The sequence below is a fragment of the Microcaecilia unicolor genome, chromosome 1 (genome assembly GCF_901765095.1).
Source record: "Microcaecilia unicolor chromosome 1, aMicUni1.1, whole genome shotgun sequence".
Lineage (NCBI taxonomy): Eukaryota > Metazoa > Chordata > Amphibia > Gymnophiona > Siphonopidae > Microcaecilia > Microcaecilia unicolor.
The window spans coordinates 348,049,142-348,062,614 of NC_044031.1; the positions used below are offsets into that span (position 1 = coordinate 348,049,142).

A 13,473-nucleotide genomic window follows, 5' to 3' on the forward strand; every position below is an offset into this window, starting at 1 on the left:
AGTTACAGAGTATATCATACCTGCGTTATGTCATTAATGAGCTTTGGTGCTATATCCTCAACGTCACCCTTAATTCTTGGTGAATTCTACTGAAACTAGAATGAAGTGAATGGCATGCCAGAACTGTATAAAGTGAAACCTCGGTTTTCGTCGATAATCTGTCCGAAAACAATCGGCGAAATCCGAAACCGATGAAAACCGAGGCAATTAACGAGGACGCCCAAAATCGGGAGAAGGTCGTCCATCTTCCAATATAAATTGGGAGATGGACATCCTTCTTTTTCGACGAAATCTGAGGCAACCAACGAAAACCGGGACAAATTTCTCGTCGAAAAAATCAATGAAATCCGAAACCAGTGGTGTGCTGGAGCCGGCTCGCACCGGCTCGCAAGAGCCATTTGTTAAATTTACTGGCATCTTGCGAGCCAGTTGTTGGCCAGTGCGAGCCGGCTCGCCTCTGCTCCCCCGCTGCCCCGGTCGTCCATCATCCGTCTTCCCTCTGCTCCCCGACAGACCTGGTTTCCTTCCTGCGCCGCTGCTTGCCTTTAAAAATTTTATTTTCCCTCAAGGCGCGCTGGCGTTGAAGCGAAGGCAGCAGGCTCAGCTCAGTTCCAGCCTTCCATTCCCTTCCCTTGCATCATGGCTCCGCCCTCTTCTGACGTAACATAGTAACATAGTAGATGACGGCAGAAAAAGACCTGCACGGTCCATCCAGTCTGCCCAACAAGATAACTCATATTTGCTGCTTTTTGTGTATACCCTACTTTGATTTGTACCTATGCTCTTCAGGGCACAGACCGTATAAGTCTGCCCCGCACTATCCCCGCCTCCCAACCACCAGCCCCACCTCCCAACCACCGGCTCTGGCACAGGCACAGACCGTATAAGTCTGCCCAGCACTATCCTCACCTCCCCAGCCCTGCCTCCCAACCCCGGCTCTGGCATAGACCGTACAAGTCTGTCCAGAACTATCCCCACCTCCCAACCACCAGTCCCGCTTCCCACCACCGGCTCTGGCACAGACCGTTTAAGTCTGCCCAGACCTATCCCCGCCTCCCAACCACCAGCCCCGCCTCCCGATCTTGACTAAGCTCCTGAGGATCCATTCCTTTGGCACAGTATTCCTTTATGCTTATCCCACGCATGTTTGAATTCCGTTACCGTTTTCATTTCCACCACCTCCCGCGGGAGGGCATTCCAGGCATCCACTACTCTCTCCGTGAAAAAAATACTTCCTGACATTTCCTGTTTGCGCAAGGGCAGAGCCATGATGCGAGGGAAGGGAATGGAAGGCTGGAACCGAACTGAGCCTGCTGCCTTCGCTTCAACGCCGGCGCGCCTCGAGAGAAAATAAAATTTTTAAAGGCAAGCAGCGGCGCAGGAATGAAACCAGGTTGGGGAGCAGAGGGCAGATGGATGATGGACGACCGGGGCAGCGGGGGGGGGGGGGGGGCTGGAAGAAGGCAGATGGAGGGGACGAGGGCAGGGGGGAGACAGGGTTGCTGGACATGGGTGGATCATGGAAGGGATGGCAGGGGGAGAGGAGGGTTGCTGGACATGGGTGGATGGAGGGGAGAGGAGGGTTGCTGGACATGGGTGGATGCAGTGCAGGGGGGAGAGGAAGGTCGCTGGACATGGTGGATGGAGGGCAGGGGAGAGGAGAGGAGCGCTGGGCATGGGTGGATGGAGGGCAGGGGAGAGGAGGGTTGCTGGACATGGGTGGATGCAGTGTAGGGGGGATAGGAGGGTTGCTGGACATGGGTGGATGGAGGGGAGAGGAGGGTTGCTGGACATGGGTGGATGCAGTGCAGGGGGAGAGGAGGGTCGCTGGACATGGGTGGATGCAGTGCAGGGGGGAGAGGAGGGTCGCTGGACATGGGTGGATGGAGCATGGAGGGCAGGGGAGAGGAGGGTTGCTGGACATGGTGGATGGAGGGCAGGGGAGAGGAGAGGAGCGCTGGGCATGGGTGGATGGAGGGCAGGGGAGAGGAGGGTTGCTGGACATGGGTGGATGCAGGGCAGGGGGGAGAGGAGGGTCGCTGGACATGGGTGGATGGAGGGCAGGGGGAGAGGAGGGTTGCTGGACATGGGTGGGTGGATGGATGGCAGGGGGAGAGGAGGGTTGCTGGACATGGGTGGATGGAGGGGATAGGAGGGTTGCTGGACATGGGTGGATGCAGGGCAGGGGGGAGAGGAGGGTCGCTGGACATGGGTGGATGGAGGGCAGGGGGGAGAGGAGGGTTGCTGGACATGGGTGGATGGAGGGGAGAGGAGGGTTGCTGCTGGACATGGGTGCGTGGAGGGCAGGGCAGGGGGGAGAGGAGGGTTGCTGGACATGGATGGAGGAGAGGGAAGGGAGAGAGAAGAAATGCAGAACATGGATGGAGGGGAAGGAAGAGTGAGGAATGAGATGAGAAGAGGGAAAAGTAAGAGAGGGGAATAACTGCACATGGATGGAGAAAATAGGCTGAAGCTGGATCCACTGGACAGTCAAGTCTGCGGAGGACCCAGCTTTTACTTACAGATGTAGGGCAAGAAATGAAGAAGAAAGGCGGAAAGTAAAGAAATAAATGGAAAGGAAGCCCTGGAAATGGAGTTAAGAGGACAGATAGCAGCAGAATCGGATACTGGGCCGGCATGATCAGAAAAACAAAGTCACCAGACAACAAAGGTAGAAAAAAATCATTTTATTTTCATTATAGTGTTTGGAATATGTCCACTTTGAGAATCAGGTGCTCAACATTAAAAGTTTATTTTTATTTACTTATTTATGGTATTTTATCCCACATTAAACATGAATTAGATTGCCCCCCCCCAGGCTCTCTCCCCGGCTATAACCAGCTCTGCAATTTGGGGGGGGGGGGCGCAGAGGTGGACGGGGAGGGGTGCAGAGGTGGACGGGGGGGGGGGGGAAGGGCGCAGAGGTGGACCGGGGAGAGAGCCTGTTGTTAAACATTTACCAGCACACCACTGTCCGAAACTGACGAAAACCGACGTAAACGAAAACCGAGGTACTACTGTACTCTAATATAAGATTTCTCTCATTAATATATGGCTCCCCTTTTCTTAGTATCATTCATTAATACTCATTCAGTATCCAAGTCAGCCCTCATGCCAAAAACAAAACTTCGCTTAAAACCATATTTTGCCACACAATAAAAAAATGTGAATATTAACTTCCAGCTATAGTGGGCCTTAACAATGATGGTCTCCAAAAGCAAAGAAAAGGATTAACCAAAAATGTGGACCATTAACAAGCCCATTCTATAAACTAGGAACTAATAATTACTCACATGATATGCACATAAACGTACAGAATATTATCATATAGGTGCACAGGTGCATGCTTAGACTCGGATATGCCAAAATTGCTGCCCGAGCACTATTCTGTCCAATAGCACACAGAAAACCAAACATCCTAGAAAAGTTAAAGCTGGCAAAATAAGGGGTGGGAATGACCAATACAATGAGCCAAGGTGAAAGTACAAGTTATTTATTTATTTATCTATACATCAGTGTTTGCTTGAAGACAGCACATCAATAAAAACCAGCAGGAGTCTAGAGCTTTCACCAATATAAAATTACGCTGAAAAAAGGAGACAAAAATGCTAAAGACTTGCTAGAATTACTTAACAATGTGTACCTTCTGCTGCTTTTTATTGATGTGCTGTCTTCAAGCAAACGCTGATGTATATATAAGTAAAAGACTTGTGCTTTCACCTTGGCTCATCGCATTGGTCATTCCCACCCCTTATTTTGCCAGTTTTGAAACAGTTCTAGGAAACAGTCCTAGAAAACTGTTTGGTTTTCTGTTTGCTATTGGACAGAATAGTGCTCTAGAGAGGCGAAATGTGGCCACGTCAGGTTGTGTTTTAAAGTGGCAAGAATAAAAGCCTTTTTAACTATTAGAAGATATGTATTCTGCTTTTGTGGACTGTACTGCTCTTTCTGCAGAACTCTTGTTTTCTTCTTCTGGATTTCCTTACCTAATGCTCAGTTTCATTATAGAATAGGTTCCTTCAGGGAACCAACATGAAGATGCCCAGTCATAGAATTGCCCACTAAGAGGGCAATTCTTTAGAGGGGGACTATATTTAATCACCTAGAGATGCCTATTTGCAGCCTATTCTATCAGGGAAAGTAGGCATCTACTTTCCTTAATAGAACACCAGTATAAGCGGGCATACATACATATATGTGTTCAGGCATAAGCATTTATGTCACCTATAGAGTCGGTGCCTAGATTTCTGAAAAATGCATGTAAATTAGAGTATTCTATAATTTATATATATATGACACTGAAAAAATTGTCACAAAAAAAGCGCTATTCTATAAGCCATGCTTAAAGTTAGGCACTGTTTATAGAACAGCGCTTATGCCTAGGAATTGTGCCTAACTTTAGGCACGACCATTTGTACCAACTGAAACATGGTGCAAATGTACGTGCCTACATCAGGCACATATCCCTCCTCATTCTATAACAATGTGCGTAAATGTTGGGAATGCCCTCATTCTGTCCATGGCCTTCCCATTTCTGCGCCCCCCACTTTTTAAACTCACGTGTAAAATTTAGGCGTGGATATTTCAATTAAATCTAATCTACTATAATAAAACTCACCCTCAACATTCTGAAGACAACGTTCTGAAGTCACTCAGTCACTCACTGAAGGGTTCATGGATTCATGGTGGTAAAGCCACAACACTGACCATGTCTCTCTGCCCCGCCCTCGCATGACGGACCAATCAGAAAAAACACCCTCAACATTCTGAAACACAAAGGACCATCACAACACCTTTCCCAGGCAACACTAGGCAACATAAGACGGACCAATCAGAGGAAACTACGTGACAATAAGGGAGGAGCATTCCCCAGCAGAATGGCTCATTATCTGTGCAGCACGGAGAGCACAGAACCACCGCTGGAACGAGAGAAGAATATTCCTGCTGTGGGTATGTGCAAAATAGACCGGGGGAGGGGGGGGGAGAAATTTTTAAATGCCTAATGCCAGTACTGAAGAGTGCCAGAGGGCCTATAGCACAGACTATATTTGGGATCGCTTGACATGGAGTCGGAGGAGCCGGAAAACAACGTGCCCGTCACCATCTGGGACGTGGGCGAACAGGACAAGCTGCGGCCCAGCTGGAAGGATTACCCGCGACCCAGCCAGCAGCAAACAGCGACCAAGGAAGGGGGAGGAGTACTCCTTCCCTGCCTAGGAATCGCTGGAGACTGGCTGCCAAACTAACGAAACAACCGCACACCGACGCACCACCTCCATCATTCGAAAGGCATCCACTCTTTCTTCAACAGAAATGCAAACTAATAATACAAAACAAACAAAGAATACATGGTTTCTCAGGCGGCTGCAGGTAACTCCCCACCCCCTTCCTCTTCCCCTTTTGCCGAAGCGGCCAAGGACGTGCCCAACCATCCCCAGCCTCAGGCAAGCAGTCTCCCAACTCGGGGATTCCCCGAGCACCCGGAAAAAGACGGCGCTGATTCCTGCAGCGCATAAATGTTCCAGCATTCCCCTGCAGCCGGCCTGAAATGGACCAAACATACCGGATCACCCCCCGACGGCCCGAGACCATGCTCTTCTCCCTTCCGCCAACTTAAAACAACCATCCCCGTCCTCAGGCAAGCCGTCACCCACTTCCAGGATGCCCAGAACCCCAGCCCAATGGAAAAAGATGGCGCTGCTTCCCACAGCACATTTCTCTTCCAGCGTTCCCCTACAGCAGCCCTGAAACGGCCAAAAAATACCGACAGACAAAGAATGTGCTCCTCTACCTTCCGCCCATCTAAAACAACACTGCTGCCTCAGCACAACACAAAAAAAAAAATGGAAAAAAAAAACAACACTCAACAAAGACTGACCCCCTACAACCACATTCACATTTCACCAACAGAAAGACCCCCCCTCCACAAACCTCCTTGACAGACAAAACCACACACACACAATACAACAGAAACACACCCTCAAAGCCATACACCAATCCAACCCACTTTGCCAGCACAGCACAGCACATCCCCCAACCCCCAAGCAAAAAACAAAACAAAACAAAAAAAGACACACATCAACAACCTGCACATACACCGCACCCTCACACACCCACACACAAAATAACTCTGTGACACATACACACACACAAAAAAAACCACATGCTAGCGCCCGTTTCATTGGTTTCGGAAACGGGCCTTTTTTACTAGTTAGTTAATAAGCCAATTATTGGTGCTAATTAGTTGTGATTCAATTAAATTGAAGGCTCTTGGTGCTTCTTTTTTTATGTGTAAATTGGGAACACACAATTTATAGTGACTTTTATAGAATTAGGGGAATACTGTTTGACCCCCCTCCCCACATGCTTCATCTAGATTATGCTTATGTGTACACTCACCTTCAAAACTGCACCATTGCATTTAGGCATAATGTTATAGAATAGCATGTAGCTGGAATACTGGTATTTACACATATATGGATATACATGCTGGGATTATGGTAATTTACACAAATTCTTAGTGCCCACTCTATAGAATTACCTTCTAAATGACAAATGCATGAAACCTAGCTGCATCTGTACTATGATTTAATCCAACGAGGTTTAATAAGACAGAAAACAGCATGAAGTTACAAAACTGAAGCCGTCTTCCCTGCGCTGCTGCCATATTGAGGTACTCAAACCAAACCCCTCAAAAACTCCCTAATCTCCCTCCCAACTCCCCTCCTAACAGAAAGAATGCAATAAATAAATAAATAAATAATAAAACAATATCGATCTCACAAGTTTGCTACTGTTTTCAATAACCTCTGCGAATGTTTTTGGTCACTCAATATGACGACAAGCTCCACCTACTGGCTTCAGACCACATAGGCTCATGCCAGTTCCTGTCTTATTAAAGCTGCTTGATTTAATCCCACTGTAACTGTGCTGACTGACCTGATGAAGACACACTCAAAAGCTAGTCACAGATCGATTTAATGAATCCATTAAGAAGGTATCACCTACAACATTTCTTGACCTTTATTTCGACATATGCCAGAATATAGTAACCATAATAATTGCCTTAACTGTTAAATTATAAAGCATCCCTAGATGGACATATGGTGCAATGCATAACATTAGACTAAAGCAGAATTTCTACCTGAGATCTTGCTGCGTCGCTGTTGTACCATGTATCCCAGTACAGCCCTTCTAGTAATGCAGTCAAGCTCCAGTTCCACCAGCTGTCGATAGTTTTAATGTCTGTGAACAGACTTTTAGCATTCCTAGCATGGCAAAAGCACAGAACACATGGATAGGTATGGGGAAGCATATTAAGCAAACTACAAGTTTCCCAGTTTTCTTGGCACACTTGGTAGCAGTGCCAAATGTACAGACTGACCTGGTAAACTAAACTGATAACATCCAGATAGCAGCTAAAAGGGCCTCCTCCACCCCATCCCAACCCAGCCCACAATTAGAGGGGTATTACTGCACTTTGTAACAATTTAAAAGGCCTGATACTATCCATATACTTTTCAAATTCTACAAGAAAACCACTATCTAGATTTCTAGTAACGGTGTACATTATCAAAAACAAAAAACAGTGGTTCATGCCCATTTAAAAGTTTCCCAATGTTCAGGCATTTTTTCATGTTTGTTTGACCTTTACATTTTTTAAGCATACATTTTCTGCACACAAGAACTTGTATATGAATGCAGTCAAGCGTGTTAATTTGTAGGTGTATGTGTGTTTAAGTGAATTCCACACACTTTTATTTAAAAGTGTTTAGACACCTAAACAAACATAATGTCCTCATAAATGCACTCTCCTAATTTTTAGGGCTGCCTCTGCCCCTCCCCTAGCCCAGCTCACAATTATATAGATAGTATGCATGTGTGGACTTTCATTTTCAATTTGAGACAGCAAAGATATAAATGAATTGTATAGTATTTAAACACATCATAAGCAGCTCATCAATAATTAGCATAGGCGAACACAAACTACCGCTAATGGAAAAAAAATTAACTATACCTTTCAAGATGTGGTTGACTTTTTTCCCCCAATACCAACACTGAGGGAACCCAAAACCCCAATACCAGTGAAATTGAGGGGCCTGAGATGACCCAGTTTTTTTCTACAGTGAAAATGAAGGATCTGCTATGGCCTGAATGACTCTTTCACTCTATACCCCTTAGCTAGTGCCCCCTCCCCCACTCCATTCAAAGAAGCTCCAGTGTTGACTGGGACAGAAGAGAATTTGATTCCCACTTGTTCTGTCAGATGCTATGACTAAAATGACACCAGTTACATCACACAGTCCTTTGTCCCATAACCACTCTTGATTGACGATGTTAGGATGTATTATTGTAAGCCACATTGAGTCTGCAAATAGGTGGGAAAATGTGGGATACAAATGCAACAAATAAATAAACCCGCTACAATACACAATACATAAGTACAAGAAAAGGATCATGTAATATTTTCCAGTGGAGCAGTAGTATGGCGTATTCTGTCCTACGTATGGTAGGACACCTCCCCCCACTCCACCCCATCATTGTTAAGGGGGTTAATTTGGCTAGGAGTCACAAACCAACTGAAAGAAAGGGATGGAGGAGCATTTGGAGTTACGCAGAAAGCTACTGCAGGCAGAAGTATGTGGTTAACAAGAGGCTAATTAGCAGATGAATGAAGCAGAAAGAGGTTCGACACCTGAATTAACTCATACAGTAGATATCGGCACACAGAATATTAAAATGCATATTTACAAGCCTATTAGTAATTCTGCAGCAATGCAGAAAAGTACACAGCCATTTTAATATGAGGACAATGAATGAATTTACCACCAGGTTTGAGGTAACATAGAACTGCTTGTTGGCTTGGTAGTCTAATGGCCCCCAGACCAACCCAACACAATCTGACACCCTGTCTCTGTCATAAAGCCAAAGTCCCTGGCAGTATAAAAGTCCCTGATAGTACAGTAGTCCCCTCTCTCCCTTTCCCTACCACCACCCAACCAAACTGAACCCTTTTCCTGGTAGTCTAGTGGCCCTCTTCCTCCCCCTCACCCGACCCCCACTTTTCTTAAAAAAAAAAAATTCCTGGTAGGCTAGTTGTAGCCCCTCCCCTCCCCAGACCTCCCAGACTCTTGTCACCCATCTCAAAAGGTTGAAAGGCAGGACTAATACCCAACTCACTCTTGTCTCTGGTACTATCATTCAAAATGGAGGTATCTAACATCTGGCAGTACATTGTGATGCACCACTAGGGATCAGTGTGTCAAATAAAGCAATCCTACCAGGGAAGTTTTCTTAATGACAGGGATAAAGAGGTTGGGTCAGGGGAATGAGAGGGGGCTGATAGGCTACTCAGGATTTGTGGTATTGTGGCGGATGCAGACCCAACAGCTTTTTTTGTCAATTAATGAGCCAATCATCACTCACACACTGATATGTAGGGGGACATTTTGGAATAAGCTGAGGTGTTGTCATGTCCCCTAACTCAACGCACGCGGCATCCTCAGGCAGCATGGGGTCCAGTTGACGAACACTCTTGACCAGCACAGCGCGTACTGCCAGTTTCCTTGGGCTTGCGCTTATTCGACACGTTTCGTGCCGCGGTCTCTCTCGTGTTGCCTGACCCATGGCTCCCTCCAGGATTCTCTGCCCCGCCTCCTGTCCCGCGGGGGATTGGACACCCCGGCTGTCCGTTTTTTTTGACTCCTCCTCATGTCTTCCTCACCTCTCCTATCGAGTCTTCCTTTTCTTTTGCCCTCTGGTCCCCTGTGGGATCCAGAACCCAGTTCTTCTTTGCCTCTCGGCTCCTACTCCCCTCGGCCCCTGCTCTCTGAAGTCCTGTCAGTCGCCCGCACCTAGGGGCTCAACCTCTGTGGAACAGCGGTCACTGCAGGTGAAGTTTCAGGGTTGCCCGACTGCCAAGCCAGGACTTCTCCAGGTGCTATTCGGCATAAGGACTCACGAGTTTAACAGGTGTGCGCTGTTTCTTCAGACAGCGCACACTTTATAACATGATTTTGAGTCAGCTATACTGTTTACCAGTGGCAAGTAGAATCCAATGTAAAGTTCTGACATTCATACATCAATCTATGGGAACTGCCTCTTGGTATTAGATACTGCAATTGTATCAGACAGCATGCCCTTTGAGATCAGCAAAGGTGAAATGTTTGGCAGTTTCGAAAATGAGCAAGATGCATTATGCAGACACAAAGGCAGCTGCTTTTTCAGTGGCTGGTCCATTGTTGTTATCTATTTATTATTAGAATATGAAATTAGCTGTCTGGATACTTGCATTTACATGCAAATCTAACACAATTTAGGAAATATTGAAAATTCATTATTCCTCTTGCTTTTTCTACTGCTTAAGGACAGTTGTGTGGGTAGATTTAGTCTGTACTGAAATATGATGGTTTTGTATTTGTTTTTATTGTGATTGACTTAGTTATAGGTGGAATATAAATGGGGAAAATATATAAATAATTTGTGTGTGTACTGGTGATTGCATCACATGGCTTTCTGCATCTGCAGCAGATTTTTCATTTTCATTGCATTTGGGGTCACGGAGAGAGATCAGGCCATAGAATGCACTTGATAGACACTTGGGCAGTTGAGGGTACGACACACAAACCTATTAGGGCTGGCATTATCAGCAACAGTAATGCAAAGGCTGCAAGATGCAAAGCACCAGTTCAGTTCATGGTGACAGAATGAGAGGACATGGCCAGTAGTACCACTGCTCTCATCCTTCTGCTGACTCCAAATGGCATAGGGGGATCATGGGAGAGAGCAATTAATACATATTTTCCTAGCCAGCCATCATCCCTTGGTATGGCTTAGCTCTTGTTCTCCCACAACCCCATAGTTAAGGGCTGGATTTTGTGTCCCATACCATGGTCAATCTACTAATATCTCCTAATATTAACAACATAAAGTAAATTCAAGTATCTAAGAAATTTTGGCTGAGATTGATGACATTGCATCATTCTTTTCCTACAATTCCAACTGCAACTACGGTACATGCAAATTGTTGATAAGAATTTACTATTTTCATATTCATATTCAAACACTCAAAAATGTAATTGTACAATGACTCAGCCAAAGCTGATGCCATTTGTATGTCTTCCTGAGGAGGTTAACTTTCAAAAGAATTTCCATTTGTAAAGCATGTTTTCCATATGAAAAATTGTTGGGGGCAGCCTTACAGAGACTGGAGATTTAGAGTTTTGCTGTAAACGACACTCTTGTGTTTTTGCTAAAGAAGCTGTAACCTGTAATAGTAGCTGAAGCTTGCAAAGAGGACAGGTTGCCTAGAGCAACCAGATAACAGTCACAGCTTGTGCTGCGTTTCGCTTCTGCCATATGCTTATCAGTACATTCCCTTGGTCTGTGTAATGAAAATGAACTGTGTGTTAAAGTTAAGTTTCGATTCCTGATTTCTGTGTGATGTTTTATGAACTCAATGCGCATGACTGCTGATAAAGCCTATAAATGTAAGTGGCAAAAGAGACAAGGCACGCAGTGTTACTGAGACAACTCAGCTGCGTCCCTGCTAGCAATAAAGTTCTCCTGATTTGGATCCATTGCCTCAAGCCTCTTGTTTTACTTGCTAATCCTGTTACATTTCTGGCGAGCCAGCCAGGAGGCTTGGGGAATGAGGATATTCCTCCCCCTTCGGCGCACGGTCACACTGGAACGGGCGGCCCCTCTCCAGCCGATCGGTGAGTGCGCACCACTGAGTTCAGTGTCTGACCGCCCGGAAGCGGGGCTGCACAGAACCGGCTGACCTGCACCAGGGCTGCAGGATCCGAACAAGACAAGCTTTCATCTCCGGAGTATCCTGAATCCAGGCGAGTATACTTGGGAATTTGGCCGGTCTGTTTTTTAACCCACCGACTGAAGGGGGGTCTGATCAACCCCCACCGGGCGCTGAGTAGGAACTAGCTTCCGAAACCCGCCCGAGACAGGGAGGAACGGGAGGCCGGGTTTCTTGTTGTGTGAAACAGTGTGACTGGCACCGCGGTTCTGGGCCGGGCGACCGCGTCCCAGCTGGTGCGACTGAAAACCCTCACGTGTCCGGTGGAACGGGACCCCTTACCCCTCCACCAACCCTTTCCCCTTTTTCTGTCTACTATCCTTTTGTACTTAGGCCAGGATGGGCGGGGGTGGGTCCACACCCTTAGACCTAATGACTGAACATTATAGAGAAGTGTTCGACCAGAAACTATGTTCAAGGGGAGGTATGATCCAGAGATGCCAAGTCATGTGGCCAGGACTCGGCCAGATAGTTGACTGGCCGGAAGAAGGATCTTTCGAATTCAGCCGAGCGGCCTGGGTTCAAAACATAGTTATCGTTGAGGGCAACCCAGGCCACCCTAATGACATACCGTATATAGAGGCCTGGATCAAGGTTATCAGGGATCCCCCAAAGTGGCCGAGAAGGGGAGTTGAAGCGGCTGCCCTTGTAATGATGACACAAATAAAGAACAGGAAGAATAGACAGCAGAAAAAGAAAAATAGAATGACCGTTACGGCCACAACAACCATGGCCGTGATAGATATTACCAGCAGAGGAACCAGTATAAAATCCAGTAACACCCCTACCGTGCCCCCTGTAAAGACTATATTTCCAAATCTCAAAGAGGAGGAGGTCCTACCCCCACCTTAAAGTCCTTTATATCCTAACCTGCCAAACTTGCCAGGTCCCAGAGACCGGCCACCCGGTGGCTCAGACCAAGATGAATCTGGCTCTGATCACGATGAAGGGAGAGAGCAACAGGCCCCCCAGACTCGACCGCACCTCTTAGTGCAACCGCGTCCTCTACCACTCTAGGCCCAGGAACTGGTTCCCGTAGCAAAATTCCCCTTCTTGATACCCCCTGGAAGGATAAAGCACTCCAGAAAGGCCCAAAGAAACGAGAAACTAGTCCTGACAGCCAGCATGGCAAGCCAGTGAATACATTTCCCATCCGACAGACTACCACCTATGTTCCCCAGGTAGCCGTGGGCCCGGCTGAACCCCTCCCACTGACAATGTACACCTATGTACCCTTCACTAGTTCCGACCTCCTTAACTGGAAACTCCACGGCCCCTCCTATGAACAGAAACCCGAACAAATGATCGAGATGGTGGCGGGCCTAATTACCAGTCACAACCCCAATTGGGCAGACATGCGACAACTGGGGTCCTATCTCCAGTACAGAGGAACGCTGCCAAGTGCAACAAAATATGGAAGATGCCGCCAGAGAGACCACCCCCCCCCCCCCCAAGGGAGACGATCCGGTTACCCATACCAACCAGCTTGCCCCGACCACTAACCCTCGGTGGGACCATCAGACCCGGGAAGGGCGGAATCGCATTGCCGCATACCAACAAGCCTATCTGGAGGCCCTGAAAAAGGGAAAGAGGAAAATTACTAACATGAACAAAATTCATGACATCATTCAGAAAAAGGATTTATTGGAAAGGCTGATGGA

General features: G+C 47.0%; 1 protein-coding gene across 1 annotated transcript in view; it reads right to left on the reverse strand.

Annotated features, from left to right (window-relative positions):
- Positions 1–13,473, reverse strand: part of LOC115474075 (polycystic kidney disease protein 1-like 1) — an 889,490-nt gene that overhangs the window by 312,601 nt on the left and 563,416 nt on the right. The window contains exon 23 of the mRNA XM_030209391.1: positions 7,145–7,268. Within this exon, the coding sequence (XP_030065251.1) occupies positions 7,145–7,268 (124 nt within the window). The remainder of the gene's footprint in view (positions 1–7,144; positions 7,269–13,473) is intronic.